The following is an 18,396-nucleotide window of genomic DNA, read 5'->3' on the forward strand; positions in this document are numbered from 1 at the left end:
GAAAAGGAGAAACAAGCATGATATGTCCCCTTTAAATATGGTTTGCAGCTCTCTGTTACTCCTGAATGGGCATCGCAAACCAGTGCAAGGACACTGCTTCAGCACCCTGGCTGTGCAGGATGTTGTTTCCTCTGCATTTCAAAAATAGTCCTGCCTGAAGGCTCCCTATATGCTCAACCACAGGTCACAGAAAAACCAGACACCTCCCATCAGAGTCCATCTCTGAAGGCTAGTCCATCTGAACTGCCCCCAAAACCCAAACTCGTTAACTCCTGAGCCAACTCCATTCACAAAGGGAGGTGTGTGTGTGTGTGTGTGTGTGTGTGTGTGTGTGTGTGTGTGTGTGTGTGTGTGTGTGTGTGTGTGTGTGTGTGTGTGTGTGTGTGTGTGTGTGTGAGTTCATGCAGTGTGGTTCACAGAGAATCCATTCATTCTCCATTGCTAACAGTCTGCACTTAAACACACTCACACAAACACAAACACACATTCAGAGCTCTGTAAAGACTGCTGCCAGTGTGTGCAGTAGAGTGGGTGTGTGTGTCCTGCTTAGTGCCTCTCCCTGCCGCTCCCTCCCTCCACAGGAAAGGGGCAGTAGTTTTGGGGGCTCGAGCCTCACTGAGACATACTGTTGTGCTCTGCTCAGCAGACAGGACAGAGAGGGAGACCAGGGGCAGAGGAGGACGAAGGAGAAAGTAGAGCTAACTCACAGGGAAGCTGTGATGAGATGAGTCCTGCTGTGGTCTGGACTGGACCCTGTTAGATCCTCTGGTTGAGCTTCAAACTGACGCTGCAGATGCTAACAAGATACAACATGGAAGTCCATGGTGAGTAGGACTTAAGATTTTCAGAGCAGGATGATCAGGAAGGGATGTTTCTTTCAGAGCAAAAGATTAGAAACCTGTTCCTCTCAGAGCAGGATGATCAGGAACATGGTTCTCTAGCCTGAAGGCTGAAGGCTGGAGACGTGAGTTTGATTTCATCACCCACTTGCACACAGGGGGCCTTTAAAGGCTGATGTGAGGTACCACTAAACCTGAAGAGCAAACAAGAACAAACAGGAGGGCAGTGAGGCCAGGAGCGGGCAGGTGGGATGGAAGGAGCCTCCTCTCTGCTTTCTCACAGTCCAGACAACCACATGGCCTTACACAGCAGGCTGTTGTCATTCCACACCCACAGACCAGAGGAAAGAGAGCTAAGCCTCCCCTGAGAGGAAGAGGGAGAGAATTAAAGACCCAATCTGAAAAAAAATCTGGGATTTTATGACAGGTTGTCATGAAAGAGCCCGGCTCTGACAGCCCGCTTAATATCCAGAATTTGCTGTCAGTGGATGACAAGTAAAAAAAGATTTTTGCTAGCCTGTTTTGTCTCTACACTCCTCAACTTCTGGTCTTTGGCTGTGATTTCTCCTGATCCAGGGGCTACTCCCTTTCACTTCTACCAGGCTCATCGTGACAGCCTAAGATTTGCTGTGTTCATGCTGAACCAGCAGGACTCACAAAAACCAAGTCCAGCTCCTTCAGATCATGGTCTGAACCCCATTCATACTTCCTCACCCCTCTGCTCCTTTCATCTTCAGCCTCTTTTTCAAAACTTTCTCCTCACTGACACTGAGTAAACACACACACACACACACACACACACACACACACACACACACACACACACACACACACACACACACACACACACACACACGTGCGCGCGCACACACACACACACACACAGAGTATTGTGTCATTTGGCAGCTCTTCTTTAGTCACTCTGTTCCTTTCCCTCAAACTTTCCCTGCATGTGTGTGTGTGTGTGTGTGTGTGTGTGTGTGTGTGTGTGTGTGTGTGCTTTTGGGACCAAAGTTAAACATTATTCCATGTGCTGTTCCTGTTTTTGCTACGTTCATTCATGGCGGCTTTCTTCACTGTCAGCATTAATCTCTGAGGACACAGCAGGAGCAGGAGTCAGCGTGTTCAGGTTTAAGAAGGTAGAGCAGAGGCTTAACAGTCACAATTAATTTAGTTAGAATGGGAGAGTGAGTAAAAACCAGCATCTCTGGCGACTGACATGTTTATCAGCTGTGAAAGTATGGATGCTCCATGTGTGAACCCTTTCCCTGAGTGGTTTCTGTAAAACCAGTCCCTCAGTGAGCTCAGATCTCCCCCTTCCATCATCACAGGCTAATGAAACCAAAGCTCACCTGTCCCTCAGCTGTTTTTGGCCCCAGACGATCAGCGGTCAGTTTTCCACGGTGTTACCTGCTGCATAAACATCAGCAAACTCTGCTTCTGACCAAGGAACATGTGTTGAAATATATCAGGATGGTTTAATGACAGGATCAGGATCTGGATTTTATCAGGATTGGTTTTCCGATTTGGACTATTTTAACCTCAGACAACAGTTTTAGACCCAGATGTTTCTGATCCCACACCCTGAACTCTTTTCTGCTCTGTTTCCTGACTTTAATCTGGTCTGTGTCCTATGATGTGTTTTTGAACTCATCCTGATGAATCTATTCATTTAAAGATGTCAGCTGAAGAGTTGTTGAGTTTCTGAAGGATTAACAGAGCTGCAGCTTTAAAACCAGCAGACTATGGATCCCATAGACTGTAAAAAAAAAAAAAAGGACGTCCACTTGCTCAGCTCGAAGTGAGGTCTCCACAAAAACTGCTCCCCCTGGTGGCTGTCTGCAGTATAGGTTCAAAAATCCGGCTTTCCAGCCACTCCAGATGGGCTGTGGTCAAACTTTAAAAAATGAATACACCTCATGGAAATGTTTCTCACTTCCGATTGCTGTGGTGATTTGAAGATATCATTTGGCTGTCTTGTATCCAAGTCTTTACAAGGTTAAAAACGAGGCTTTACGTAACGTTTGACTTTGATTGACAGCTGCCGTTCTCGTGTATTTTTTTAGGGGGGTTGTAAAATATGTCGGGAGGTAGAGTCAGGAAGTGATTAGACTCTGGAAAAAAAAATCATTATTGTTTTTGTCACCCGGCTCCACTCAGATTCTCCCAGAATATCTCATCGTCTCTACTGTGCAGACTGGCTCCAAACTGCTACAATGGTGGCGCCTGAAATGGCGGTATTTTGGCTTCAAAACCGTACAATGATAAATGGCGGAGCCACACTGTCCACTCTATATACAGTCTATGGTGGATCCAGATGGAGTTCAAAGAGACCTTACAGAAAGACTTTGGTTTGTGACTTTGACAGAAAATGTAGATGTTTACATCAGTAGAGCATGATTCATTTCAACGACATTATCTTATACTGTAAGATGAAAGCTGGGGGCCGGGGGAAAAGTGACCTCAGGTGATGATTGGCCCCCACGCCTGACTTTGGACATGCCTGATGTATGCATCAGTCCAACTTGGTGCCTGTGTCAGAGGTAGCAGCAAAGAGCCTAGTTTCTGTAGTGACTATAGAAGACTCAAAAGACATCAAACAAAGAGGAAAACACAAGATTTGACTCCTCTGTCTTCTCTATCACTACAACACGCAGATATTTAAGTGAGGAGTGGGTGGGCTGTGTTGCTGCATGCATGGACCCTATAACAGCAGGGATGTGTGGTGCATTAGGGCTTTAGACTGGCCCAGGTCTTGGTTTGTCTGTTTCCTCTTAAGGATATCAGCACACCATCTAAGCACCAAATGATATCTTATTTTACATATAGTGCCCATGAGCACAAAGACAGTGACAAACCCTTGGTACAATGGTTCAACCCCAGTGCTGATGATTCTACAGATTTTGGCAAAACATGTCTCTGCTCTGTGTTTAATGCTCTGTTTCTGCCTGGGCAGCGGTGACTTGTTGAGAGGATCTCTGTGCGCTGGTCTTATTTCTGTTTTTTATTCAAGGCTAAAAAGTTTTCTTTTGTGGAGCCTGAAAAGAAGCTCTAGTTTAGACAAACAGGATGTTGCTGCAGGGACTGATCTCTATTAGAAGAAAAGAAACACAAACAATGAAAGTAAAGAAACAAGCATTAGCTCTAAGATCTGAACTCAAACTAAACACAAGAGGTTTTTCTGTTGTGTCATTTTGTCTGGAGGCCTTTGACAGTCAGAGTCACAGCTCACAGTAGTCTGTGTCACGTGTCCACTTGTTACTTCCCCTCCTAAATCAGATCAAGTCTTTCCGAGGCCCACATAAAGGTCCTCCTTCAAACACAGCAGCCCTGAAAGTGTGCAGGCACAGTTGGTGTAAAGCACAGCTCCTCAGAGCCTGGATGTGTCCCAGCAGTGACGTGTCGGCATATGTGAGTGTCAGAGCTCTGAAAACCACTCCCACACGTCAGGCATTCCACTTCCTCCTACGCTGCTGTGGTTTTTCCTCTGTAGAGCAGAGTCAAGAGCCAGACACACCAACTGATCAGTTTCCTCCAAACTCTGGGTCTTAATTTGTCCCTCCCTGCACCCTCTGCACCCACAGATGATTGGCAGAGGGTGCAGAGGGTGCCCACTCAGAAGACTTCACTGAGATCAGATGCTGAGAGGCTGCAGGTTCTCCACAGAGGCTGAAATCAGGATGTTTTTACCACTAAAGGCAAACCCTCACTCATAATGGCACTAAGATGTGTCGTAAACAGCAGGAAAAACACTTTTAGGGACCTTTTAACTCACCAAATCCAGACACAGGACTGGGATTTGATGACAAAAAAGTCTGTCATGTACCATTTAAAAGGGCTTTGAGGAGTGTCTAAGTCATCTAGAGAAAGTATTCCTTCTTTATATATGCCTGATCATAATCCACACTTTAAAATGAGATTATCAGCAATCAGAAATATTACAGGTTACAGCTTATTTTAAATTGCTACCTCTTTACGTCCTGATCAGGTTGAGCAAAACCAGATTGATTTATGGGACGTTAAGGTATCTATGGCAACACCATGGTGGCTGACTAAGTTTATTAATGGAAGAGAGATCTGTGTTTTTCTCGGCTGAAAACGATTTCTGTGATTAATTTTGTAGTGATGGTGGACACTGGAGCCTAACTGTCAGACAGGAAAAAGGACAGAAAAGCAGAAGAAAGAGAAACAGGACAGTGATAAACCACGAGCTAAAGGCTATTACACGAGCTAAAGGCTAACACAGGGGCTAAGCTGTTTGTGACAATGTCCATACCAACCCACGATCTCCATTTAATTCCAGCACGCAGCAGTCTGACTGAGGTCATAGCTCTTTCCCAAAGTCAGGAGGGGGTGGGGGTGCACACTTCATCCATTTACCAGAATATTCTTTATATGCAGAATGCACCAACAGTCAGAGTTTATTCATGTGATGTTACTGAACTAATCTGTTTCAGGATAAATGTTTTTTAAGTTAAACCACATTAACCAAACATGGTGCAACCATTGTTGGAGTGACTTCAGAGGCTAACGTTGCTGTTGTTAAGCAGCTAGTTTATGACAACATTATCATCAGTCAGAGTAACATTGGCATCACCATCGACTCCCTTCTTTGCCTGTTAAAGTTAGACTCTGTTTTCCCCTTTATCCCTTTAGTGTTTTTTTTTTTTTTCTTAACAAAGCAAACATGTTGCTCAGCATTCACCAACGTTGGCCTACACACAACCTGTGGTGTCTCCTCTGACATCTTTCTACAAGTCTGAGTCATCACAAGTCCTACTCACTAGGCTCTGAATAAGTTCTGGGGTAACACATACAGTCGTCACAGAGCCTTTTACTTAGGACTGAAGCTCCAGCAGTGAAAATGTATTCACCTTCAGCTGAGTGGTAAAAACTGACTGAGCTGGTTAATGGATGAACAAAACCTAACGTGGGAGAGTCCACAGGAAACAGACAGGCTTCGAAGTGATACTCCGGGATGGAACAAGTTGGGTCCTATCACAAGGTTTAGGGCAGAAATTACCCCTACAGCAGTGTTTTTGTGCAGCAGAAGCCCAGAGCGCTCACACCAAACACCCCCTCCCTGCTCCTCTGCCGGTTTCCTCTGCACTCAGACGGGGCCATATTTTACTTGACCAATAACACAAATAAACAGACTCACACCAAAAAAATCTGATATCGGTCTGCATTCACACTTTATTCAAAGTGAATGGCGGGTCGTCCTGGCTCTCATAGTCATTCATCTTTACGCCGTTATTGCACAATTCGTCCTGGCAGACTACCTGCGTTTGTTTATATCTGGCACGCCGCACGCGCGAACTGATACACTAAGCGGCGAGCGCCTCATAGCCAGCTGTGGCTCTGCAGCGGAGGTAGTGCCGTTTTACAGCACGATGAGAACTAGAGCCTTATCGAGCGGTGTTTTTGTGTGAAAGTAACGCGCTGAAAATTCTCTAAATAAAGCGTGAATGCAGAACGATATCAGATTTTTTGGTGGGAGTCTGTTTATTTGTGTTTTTGGTCAAGTAAAATATGGCCCTGTCTGAGTGCAGAGGAAACCAGCAGAGGAGCAGGGAGGGGGTGTTTGGTGCGTGCGCCCTGGGCTTCTGCTGCACAAAAACACTGCTGTAAGGGTCATTTCTGCCCTAAACCTTGTGATTGGACCCAACTTGTCCCATCCAGGAGTATCACTTTAAGGTGTGACCTGATGGGAAGATAATAATGTCAGACCAAAGGCGTTATGGGTTTCAGTAAGATGGTCTCTGTACACTGTTCATAGCAAATGTGATAGGCCGTCAGTGCTGACATGTAGGCTTAAAAGTGCACATGAAGGTCGCCCCCCAGTGTAAGCGTTAAGTGCACAGACGGACCATCATTCACCTGATGCCGATCAACAGAACCAGAGCAGCAAACCTCCACCATGGTGTTTCTAATGAGCTCCCCTTTAAAGTACTGTGGACGTTAAAACATGAATCAAGCTGGGAAGGATCCCGCACTAACCCATCAGCTGCTGTTTGTGTGTCCATGCTTCATGCACTTCACAGAGGAAGTGTTTTTTATTCAATAGAGGAGAAAGAGAGGCTTTTATCTCAGCTGGCCTCCACAGTAGCCTCAGCAGTTTCTCAGAACACTTACAAACACTGATGCAGTCAGACTGTCCTAACTGGATTTTCTAATTGTCCTCCAGAGCTTCCCTCTCCATTAGGCTTCAGGCCGGCTGGGAGGAGCGTCTTGGTTACAGAGCTGCCCGCACACACACATGCACACTCTCTGATGGCCATGCCTCAGAGATACTCCCACCAGAGGAGGAAGGCTTACACAGCGGCAGCGAGAAGGATGGAGAGGAGAAGCAGGGAGCGAAGACAGAGCAGCAATAACAACCCAGCTAGCTGTGCAACCCAGCGCTCCAAGAAGCTGGCCATGCTTTCCAGGTAGGGTTCCAACTCAGACACGCCACACTAAGGTCAGCTGACACAGTACTTCAGCTTCTTTACACACAACGCTATACCATGGTTCTTTAAGTTTGACAACCAAAGTGGCACAAAAATCAGGGCTGCATGATGCATTTCACCATCAAACCAGGTTGATATCATGTCTTGTAATGTCTAAAACCAGGTCCCTTATCCTGTGCCACACTAAGACCTGTGACGACAATCCTGAAGAGATTCATGCTGGAGAGGAGTCCTATAAGTCCAGGACTTGGAGCAAAAGGGAAAACGTGACTGATGAGGATCACATGACGTTCAGAGATGCAGATAACAGAGATAGGAGGGAGGGCTATGGAGGAGGATGTCAGGTGCATCAGAACATCACACCAAAGGAGAGTAAAAGGAGCATGAGGAGCTCCTTCAGCATTAAGGTAAAACTTCAGGATAATGTCTGAAAAGAGCTGACTCATGATGTTTGAAGAAACCCAAACATTTGGTGTTCAGAGAGCTGTGAGGCAGACATTTGAAAGCATGTGGTACATGGAAAGAAAGAAGCAGAACTTTAACCTTTGTCAGGTTAACTCTCTGATAGAAGAAGTCCTGGTCGTGATATGAGCTAAACCATACTCCTCAGCCCTCCTTTTCTTTGGGCCTTCAGTCACAAACAGATGTTCATTAAAGGTGTTTATCCTCGTACGCTAACGGCTCATGCAGCCTCTCTGTTGAAGTCCATCTGTCTCATTCTCAAATCATCAAACTGTATTAACCTGCTGTCTCAAGTGTAACACCCAGACAGCCTAACACTAGAGCAAAGGTTTCCTGTCTGGGTGTAATGATGGTCACATTCCCTGAGTTGGTGTGAGACGAGCGGCTGCTCTGAATGTCAAACATTCAAACAAAGACGGGATTTGTTCTGTGTCTCCAGCTCAGCCTCTCAGCACATTCTGCTGATGATCAGTCTGGTTTGAGTGTCAGCCACTCGTCAGTCACCTCACTCTAATAAGCATTTTTGGGGAGACACACACTCTCTATGCTTTCTTCAACACCGTCACCATTAAGTATTTTGGGATTGATAATAAGCAAGAGTTATGGTTTGATAACATACCGTCATTTTACTGTGAACATGAAATCTGTGTCTGTTAATCCTCCTCTGATTATCAACCCTCCATTCTGAGTCCATATTTGGTCAAAACCTTTGCTCTAAACCAACCATTTCATCAGCTCTGGTGTTTCAGGGGAAAGTGTGACCCTGTTAACTAGAGACTGCGTAGACAGACACCCACTGTTTTTTAGTCATAATAAACGATTATAGCTTTTATACCTCCTTTACATAGCATGGCATATTCATACCTTTGGATGGCGCTTTAGCTCCAGTTTAGTCAACAAACTACAGCATGTCAATAAAAGTCAGCAGTTCGTGGCAAATGAACAGTGAATTACTGAGACCCTATCGGTTTGTTTCACCATATTCATGTTTAAAGGGGCTATAAGGAGTTTGAAAGTGATCTTAAAAAAGGCTCCTCTTTAGATATATGTCTGACAATAATCCATACTTAAAAATGAGATTATCAGCACCAATATTGCTGGTTACAGGTTATTTTAAATTGCTGTTTCTTAGCTTCCAGGTCGGGTCGACCAGGACCTGATTGATTCACGTCTCATCTAGCGCTCTATGACAACACCACACTGGCTGACGAAGTTTAGTAGTGAGAAGAGATAAAACACAGAGATCTGTATTATATCTGAGATCTGTGAAAACTATTTCTATGACAAATTTTGTAGTGATAGTGGACACAGGAGCCTAACTGTCCGACAGAAAAAGGACAGAGCACGAGGCTGCCAGCTGGGCTAAATATAAACAGCTACCATACTACTTACAAACTGACAGTGTTTACTTGCTGTCAGGTTAGCCTACAGATATATTGGAGCACCGCGCTACCGAAAGCACTATGTACTGATAAATACCTTACCTCGGCGCGTCGTATCCAGTAAAAAGTTGTCTTAAAGAAAGAAAACTGCTTTCCATCTGATCTCTGTTTAATTTCAAAAAAAGCACACAGCTCACTGAAAGTAATTTACGACAATGTGCAGAGACTCCAGGCCAGAAGGTGGCGAGGGAGTGCAATCAAAACAAATCCTCTTCTCAGCATCTTTAACAACTGATGTACTGTAGGCGTGCCATTTTGCTAAGCAATGCTAACAGTTGTAGGCACATAGATGTGTATGTTGTGTTAATGTTTGTATGTTAGTTATATATGTAGTGTTTAGGTAACTGTAGGAATTACAAATGAAGTGAATGAGTGTCCAGTGTTATCATATATATTTTGCAGTAAACCCTTTTCTGTCAATAAACGACTGCTTCATGATCGAGATGCTAACTCTGCTCCTCTACCATGGTTCAGAGCTTCATGGGGCTGCGCTGTGTTTTTTAGTCCTGTGCTGCTGGTTCAGGTTTCCCCTGTTAGAGCTTCCCTGGTCTGATGCTGGTAACATCAGCTGACAGGCACTGACACCTTCAGCTAAAGGTCTCCAGGTAGCAAGGTCACTCCTCAGTCCAAAACACCAGTTGCTCTGTCATGTCATGTTCTTGTCAGTAGAATCTGAGTCCATGGTGGAGTGCCATTTCTGGCAGCTGACCACAAAAAAAAACAGACGTTTTTATTCTGCTTATTTCTTCTGTTTGAATTCAGAGTTTAAAGAACTTACCTGAATGGCCACTGCAAATCACCAGCAGAGAGAACAGTTTGTTCTCCTGCTGATCAATGCTTCATTATTTTCATCTGCATTTGAAATGTGTTTCTGAAGAGGTGACAAAGAAATCAGTAAACATGTGCGGAGCATAGCTCAGTGCAGTGTTTGGTTTCAACTGTGTGTGTGTGTGTGTGTGTGTATGTGTGTGTGTGTGTGTGTGTGTGTGTGTGTGTGTGTGTGTGTGTGTGTGTGTGTGTGTGTGTGTGTGTGTGTGTGTGTGTGTGTGTGTGTGACCACAGGAGAGCAGTATCTGGAGGATGTGTGTAGCCACAGGTCCTGCTGAGGATCGGTGTGGCCCACCAACAGCTACTAACAGCGTTCAGACAGAGGATAGAGACCATCACTGGGAGCAAGGGAGGACTGGAACAAACCTGCACAGGTGATGAAGCACAGCACACACCTGAACCTGGACCCCCTGAGACCCCAGCTGAATTTTTTTGGGAGTGTTTTTTTGTTGTTGTTTTAATTTTATTTTTACCTGCTATTCAGAATGATTCAGAGCAGGTGTAATCAAACTTTGTCTCTGTACAAGAAGTGATTGGTCATGAGGTTGAATCATTAATTAGTCATTACTGTTTCTATACATAAACACTGCTTTCACTCAGGAAAGTTGGATTTAGTCTTTACCTTTCTTTATTTTACTTCGGGAGCTGCTGTAGAAGTCTTCTTCTAACTTTGTCACCATCTGTTTCTCACTGAAATGAGTGAAATGTTGTGATATCACCAAGATGACGTGGCCAAAGTCCCTGGCTGTGGTTGTTAAAAAAGCAGTATGATGAATCTGAGAGGCAGAAATGTTATGTTCTCATATGAGCACGCAGGGTCTTGGGAGGATAATCCCTTTGATCTGATGGGTTAACAAACATAGACTCAGTCACAGGACAGAACACCCATAAGCAGCGAGAGTTGTGTGAAAAGCTCACATTATAAAACCCTAACCTTTTTATCTCCTAATTTTGATTTGTAATCTGAAATCTCTATCTTACTATCTCAGTAAGTCCCCTTTTACATCTATAAACTTTTCTATCTTATATTTTTACTTATTATCTCAATGTGAATGAATATCCTTGATTTTGTCTTTTTTCTCATGATTTTAACTTGTTCTAATATTTTCAGTCAGCAGTTGTCTATCTGGTACCTGAATGAGTCTCTTGGTTTCCTGCTGTCCCTGTTTGGTTTTTCCTCAGAGTCTGCAGCCTCATGGGCCCAGACAAGCTGGCACCCTTTAACGGACAGTTTCTAAACGGCAGTGCTTTGCTGGTCGGGGAAAGACTGAAGAGCTTTCACATTAAAGATAACTGTGAGGTAATAACCTTTATTTATATTTAACCCTGAAACAGTCTAAATATTTTTTCCCTCTTCACCTAAAAATACTATATTCTCATTCTCAACATGTCTCTATCTTAAAGTTTTTCTCAGTTGCTTTGGTTCATTTCTCGGATCAGAAATGAAATTCTCAAAACTACTCGTTCAATCTTCTCATCATTGTGTCTCTTGTGCACATCAAAATACAGGATACAGAATACCATTCTAACACCCTATTGGTTTGTACGCAATCCATTGCATCTGCACATGACACAAATAACGCAACGGGGGGGGGGGGGGGGGTTGAACTATAGTAGGAATATAAATTTAGATGATCTAGAAGAGATCTTGTAAGGCATACCACAGTAACACCCAATAAAAATCTGTTTCATTGTGTTTTGAACTCCAGGACACACTCACATGTGAAGACAGCCTCAGCATGAACAGTCTGACTGTAAGCCCACAGCATCCAATGCTCCTCTGTCCATCTGCTCCACTCTCTATACCTGGATACACAAAAGAGGAGCTGATGGCCAACAACAACCACCTCAAGGTTAAGCATCCATCCTTGGCAGCCTGTAGCAGAGCAGAATTACTTCACCTTTCCAGTGTTTATAACTCTCTACTTTTGATGTGTGTGTGTGTGTGTGTGTGTGTGTAGTTACCAATCCCTGAAGTGAACGAGGACAGATGCTGGGAAACTGAGGTCACTGAGAAGAGCTCACCAGGAGAGATGATGTCTGACACAACATGTTCCACTTCGACCAGTACGTATGCAAAAGTTTTCAGTGATTTCTGGAAATGTTCCTTTAGTGGAGGCTTTTTTTTTTGTTAAAAATAACACTATAAAAGAAATAAAAATTGAACACAGGTGAAGTGTTAATCTGTTTAAGTCTTGTGATGGCTTGTTGCCTTGAGTAAAAGTCCCGGTAATCATCCCGAAACCACATCAGAGTTCATTTTAAAAAGTTACAAGCTTTTATGATTAATTTCAGAATTTAATATGACTAATTTTTATAAGTAGCTCTTGAAAGGTTTGTGTGTGTTGAAATCCTGACTCTCTGCCCTTTATCTGGGGAGAGTGTTACACACCCTTGCTGGCTGGATCATCACCACAGGTGAAATCAATGACTGCTTAGCAGCCCCCTACTAGACAGGGACATAGCTTCAAGCAGAGCTCAGTGCTCTGTTTGAATCCCCTGTCCATTGACACTGCTGTGTATTGGCTGTGTGTAAAGTATGTCTCATCTAACTCTGAGTTTTAATTTGAGCATCATTTTAATTTTTGATTGCACTGTTTGATTTGTTTAGTCGTAAGTCAAATCAGGTATAACATGTTAAGTTAGATGAGTGAGAAATATCTGGGGAAACATCAGGCCTTGCACCAGTTAGCAGTGACATGCTGCAGACTGCTGACAGCTGATTTCACATGTAAACAATGCAGCCATGGTTACATGTAGGATCTCCAGACAAACACACAAGCAAAAATAGTAAAAATATTACTAGGACATATCCTGTTTGGTGTCCATGACCAATAAACTAACCATACAAGGTAATAATCCATTCCAAATGCAAAAATGATGAACTAGAGATGAAAAAAATTACAAGAACGAACAAGGAAGAGAGAGCTGCTGTACCAGGCAGCCACAACAGGGCGGCACCTAGCAACAGAATAAGTATGATAATAACATAGCATAACATAGGAGTAATTTTTTTTTTAATATTTTTTTTTATTATTTAAGAACAGTAAAATCAGGGGTGCATGGCTCTTTTTTTTGAGGAGGGGCAGTTGCACACATGCTGCCCTGGAGTTTCACACACACACACACACACACACACACACACACACACACACACACACACACACACACACACGCACGCACGCACACACACACATTTAGAGCTTATGAATTTTGCCCTGATTTTCCTTTCTCTGTGATGTCATCGTGTGTGATCAGGTGTTCGTCCTTACTGGATCGGGGATCTGGATAGCATCATCATGAAGGCCCCGGAGCCGTTTCACCCTCATGTAAACACTGGTTTCTATGGAAACAGGAAGTCTCTGTCACAGCTGTTGGACTTTTCACACACCTCCACACAGGTATTTTATCTTCCTAAGACTATCAGCAGAGTAGGCCTACAGCGTGGGAGGTCTGGTGGGACTTAGGTCTGCAGGGACTTAAACTGGCCAGTCTCTGGTTTCTGAGCAAAGTGAGGGAGGATGAAGTGACAGAGTAGACGTACATACGCTCATTTGTCTCAGTGGTTAATGTTTGTGTGTGTGTTTTTCAGAGATAATCTCCTTTACTTCGGGTAACACTGATGTCTGCATGTAGTTTAAAAAGCACCGTAACGTAGCTCACTGGATACACAGACAGGTCTACTACTGGAAGAAGGAGCACATAAATTTGGACCAGTGGCGATGTTCAGAGTTAACTTGACTTAACTTAATATGAATCACTTCCCAGTATCCAAGTGAAAGTGGATTCATGAAATTTGCTTTTCAAATAAAATGGGCTTTGAGAATGTGGTTCATGGCAGGCAAAAGAACAACCATCAGTATTGTTGGATAGTTTGTGAGATCAACATATTAGTAGTTTAAATAAAGAATGTAAAATATTAGGAGGACTTTATAATATTTAACTGTAATATTTCATTGTAAATGACCAAATATAAGACGACCCCTCTGTTTTCAAGAACAATCTTCAGAAAAAGACTAATATCCAAAATTTACTTTGTAACTACGTTTTACTGAAATTCTGAGACAGTCATTAAAATAAAAGATAGAGATCACTTTCATTTCTGTCTCCAAATCCAATCACTAAGATCTGTGTTTTAAATGTAGTTCTGATAACAGCTCTGGTAATGGGCATGCCTTCACCACATTTCTCATTTAACTCACACACCCTCCTGTCAGTCTCTTGAAAACGGTCTCTCAGGACCACAATAAGCTTTTTTCTTTTACAGTTTGTATTTTTCAGACACTCTTTTTGGACGCATGATCTTCTGACATGACACTCTGTAACTCCATATTTTTGTCTGCTTGACAGTTGTTTAACGTCTCTGCTGCACTGACCATCATTATGTCAAAATTAGTATCATAACTCCACCTCATTTGTGAGTTAACTTGCTCAACTTTTGGTCCACTTTGCTCAGGACAACCACCCCATCACTGTCTCATGTCCTGTCACTGTGACTTTGCTGTGATTGACAGATGACCTCAGCCACCATGAGGTCTCTGGCTGGCGCCCTCTGCTGTTGCATGTAGTGACCCAAGACAACTATCAGCAAGTGTCAACGGTTAGACACCGATTATAAGACGACCCCCCCAACACAGTCAGGCCCACACAGTATTACCTCACAAACTTTAACAGTTATTCTATGGGCATGACGTCACTACAGTTACAGTATAAAGCTGTAGTTTTACTCTAGTTATACTCATACACAGTCACAAATTACTGTCACTTTATGCGGGCATATCAACAGTACAATCCCATTTTGTGTAAATACAGCCCTGTGAGAAATTTCACTGTAAAAAAAACAAACAAAAAACAGTAAAATACTGTCAACCCTGCAGACATTTTTTTCCACTTATTTTACAGAAAAGTCATTTTTTTGTAATGGTGTTAAGTTACCATGAGTGTTGACCAGCTGTGTGTGCTCTGCTGCGGCAGAGTTACCAGTATTTTACTGTTTTTTAACTTTTAGATAGTGTAATCCAATATACAGTATTATTCTATGAAAATAAATCACAGTACATGCACTGTTCAGTAAGACGTTACTTGCCATTTCCGCTGCCAGTATCCTACTATTATTTTACAGTGACATTTTTTAAGGTTTCTATATATACACCAAAGAATCTGAGAAGCTTGGGCCCTGGGTGTCTAAATTATTTTTGCATTTCATAAAGGAACCACAGAGTACATCTAGGGTTAGTTACAGTAAAAAAAAGGACACAGGGACTAAAGGGTCGTGGATAATAAATCCTTGTAACCCCTAAAAGATGACTGCAGTCACATATAAAGGAAAAACTAATTTATTGGCAGACTGTATGATGGAGTTCATCGGTCTGCAGAATGTACTAGCTCTGTGAAAGTTACTGATACTGACTCTGAGTGCATGTGTGTGTGTGTGTGTGTGTGTGTGTGTGTGTGTGTGTGTGTGTGTGTGTGTGTGTGTGTGTGTGTCCAGCCATTGCAGAAAACCTCCCGCTCCCTCAGCTCTGCACAGCTGGTCCACTCCTGCAGCAACGTTCAAGCTTTCATCATCTGTAACATCGTGCTGATGAAGGGTCAGGGCAAGGTAGGACTTCACACCTTCACTCTCCACTTTGAGTGGCCCACGATGCTGTAAAAACACCATTGGCTATGATCTCCAGATCTGCAGATCTGCATGGCCAACCCAAAACCTCCACCGTTGCTATTTTCCTTTGTTTTTTTTGAGGAGAAGTTTGCGTTTTGACCCAAGATGGGACAGCCTGGATGATATGATGTTTTCAAAACCAACTTTCAGTGTTGGATTTTTTCCAAGGCCAGCTGTCATTAAATTAAATAAAATAAGAATAAGATAAAAGCTGATCAGACGCACAGGAATAATAACCTTAACGCATAATTTCTCGAAATTCAAATTTACTTATTTAAACGACAGAAAATGGTTTTGTGAAAATGCTATCAAATGTGTTTTAACTCATCTTTTCAGGCTTCAGTTTAACCTATTATTTGCTTGAACTAGTGGTAAGGCAATGTATTAAATGTTCACACTGATTACTTTGTTAAAAATTAATTTTCCTTCAACTTGATAACAGAAAAATGTGTCAAGCACCTTCAGAGCTCTTTCTCTTGACTTAAGACTTTCTGAGGTTGTTGCTTGGCCCCTAATTTCTCTTCCCATTGCTTCAGTCTACGCGTATAAGTGGTCAGTGTTGTTACTGTGACACTTAAACTAGCTCCCAAAACAACAGGCCTAATGAAAAGAGGAATTTGAGAACCTGACAGGAGGTAAAACAATGTGCCTTGTTTGTGGAGCTGATGTGGGAGAAATATAACACAAAGCAGCATAAAACACAATATGGACACAGTGGAGGGGCTATATAGTGTTGAGAGGGAGATGTTGCAGTTTAGCACCCCTGTTATCTAAAATCAAACACTCCAATAAGACCCCAAAGTTCTGGGGACTGTTACATGCTCTGATGATGACTTTAACAATACTGAATAAGAGACGATGGTGCCGTGCTCTGGTGTGCTCTGAAGGTCTGGTAGGATGTGTATGAATCCATATTGAACTGATACGGTCTGATGACATGCTGAAACAGAGGGAACCAGTCCAGCTTTACACTGATATAATCTACAGAACCAGTATTAACCTTTGGCTCTGTGTTAATAGCGTGACTATGAACTGTGTCCAGGGTCTTGGTTTCAGCATTGTAGGAGGGAGTGACAGCATCTACGGACCAATGGGGATCTATGTGAAAACCATTTTTCCTGAAGGGGCCGCTGCTGCTGACGGAAGACTGCAGGAAGGTTGGTGAAGGATATGAAGACCATATACAAACTGAGGGTCTAACCTGATTGGTCTAAACCAATTAGTGTAATCCGATTGGTCTAATCCGATTGGTCTAATCCGATTGGTCTAATCCGATTGGTCTAATCTGATTGGTCTAATCTGATCAGACCTCTTCAATATTCAGTGAAATTGACCTGAATGACTGATGCTTCATGGATTACCAGGGTAGCTGAGGCAAACCAAAGTACAGACACATGTTTTTTCAGACTGAATAAAAAAACGTAATATATTAAAGCAGCATGGTCATAGTTTTAAATAATAAACGTCATTTTTTTAGTGCTGGGTGATTTTCAAATTAAGACCATGTCCACACCTAGCCTGGTGTCTGGGAAACCTATCTTTATCTTTATCTTTATCTATATCTTTATACGTTAAGCCCTATCATATACACCAAACCACATGTTATGTTACTAAAAACAATGTTTTCTGAAATTCTGGTTTTCTGGTATTGTGTATACACTGGGAAACAGTTTTTGTTTCTCAATGTCACCGTTAAAGCTGGGGTTCGTTGTGAATGGCTGGCACAGGTTTTACGTTGGAAAAACACTAACAAAAGTGGGTTTGGCGTGCTTTGAGCTGCACTTATCAGGAGATTTTCCCAGTGTTTGGATGAAATGAAAGTCAACTTTAGTTTAGTTTAGTTTAGTTTATTCACACACACATTATCACAATACAAGTGCATTACAGATATACCTGAACATACATACATATATATATATATATATATATATATATATATATATATATATATATATATATGCGCACCCTCTGCAGCTGTAATTTGGTGACAGGTGCACATGTGAGCACAAGTCAACAAAGCCTCAGAGGCAGGTTTCCAGAGTGTCAGGCACATTTTAATGCAATAAACAATCACAGCAATCACTATTTAAGGTATCCGTCTGAGTCAGCGTATACATTTGTATCTATATTAACTGTCCCGTCACATGTGATGTTGAATTAAAGCCGTTTGTCATAATGGAAAGTTAACCTGACGGCAACTGGAAGTTTGATGCACATCTTACAATTTAACATTAACAGCCTTAACATCTGATACTGAGTATAAATCTGGCTTCTCTCATTTCATTTAATTCAAAGAAAAGAGGGAGAGAAAAGAAAGAAAGAGAAAAGAAAAAAGAGACAAAATAAATGTATGTCACTACTCTAAAGCTGTGTCACTCACACACAGCCTGTCGTAGTCTCACGTAGCAGCTCCAGCTGCTAGCAAGCTGGCACGAAGGATAGAAATTGCGTTTAAATAAAAAAACAAATTAATGATGTAGGCCGAAAAAAAACTGAGCTTCCACTCCTTGACTGACCAGCAGCCGCCACTGCTACAAAGCTAAATTCATCATTAATGAACTTAACTAAAAACAACATCTAAACACCCTGCAAAGCACATCTGAGTGTTCAAATATCAGTGCAATGCTGTCAGATACAGGGTTTAATTTCCTTAAATTTGTAAATTTAAATGATCAAACATTTAAAAGGCCATGGTTAAAACATTGGTTTTA

The 18,396-nt window shown here is 42.5% G+C and overlaps 1 protein-coding gene across 4 annotated transcripts in view; it reads left to right on the forward strand.

Moving 5' to 3' along the window:
• The first annotated feature begins 655 nt into the window (after positions 1–655).
• Positions 656–18,396, forward strand: part of il16 (interleukin 16) — a 35,022-nt gene continuing 17,281 nt past the window's right edge. For all 4 annotated transcript variants that reach the window (XM_074666894.1, XM_074666893.1, XM_074666896.1 and 1 more), the window contains exons 1-10: positions 656–824; positions 7,027–7,270; positions 7,455–7,698; positions 10,258–10,397; positions 11,206–11,323; positions 11,733–11,876; positions 11,985–12,090; positions 13,282–13,424; positions 15,515–15,625; positions 16,728–16,842. In XM_074666894.1, the coding sequence (XP_074522995.1) occupies positions 794–824; positions 7,027–7,270; positions 7,455–7,698; positions 10,258–10,397; positions 11,206–11,323; positions 11,733–11,876; positions 11,985–12,090; positions 13,282–13,424; positions 15,515–15,625; positions 16,728–16,842 (1,396 nt within the window). In that variant the 5' untranslated portion in view covers positions 656–793. The remainder of the gene's footprint in view (positions 825–7,026; positions 7,271–7,454; positions 7,699–10,257; positions 10,398–11,205; positions 11,324–11,732; positions 11,877–11,984; positions 12,091–13,281; positions 13,425–15,514; positions 15,626–16,727; positions 16,843–18,396) is intronic.

This window comes from Halichoeres trimaculatus, unplaced genomic scaffold (assembly GCF_033239565.1).
Source record: "Halichoeres trimaculatus isolate MK-OKI-2021-1 unplaced genomic scaffold, fHalTri1.1 fHalTri1_scaffold_3, whole genome shotgun sequence".
Taxonomy (NCBI): Eukaryota; Metazoa; Chordata; class Actinopteri; order Labriformes; family Labridae; genus Halichoeres; species Halichoeres trimaculatus.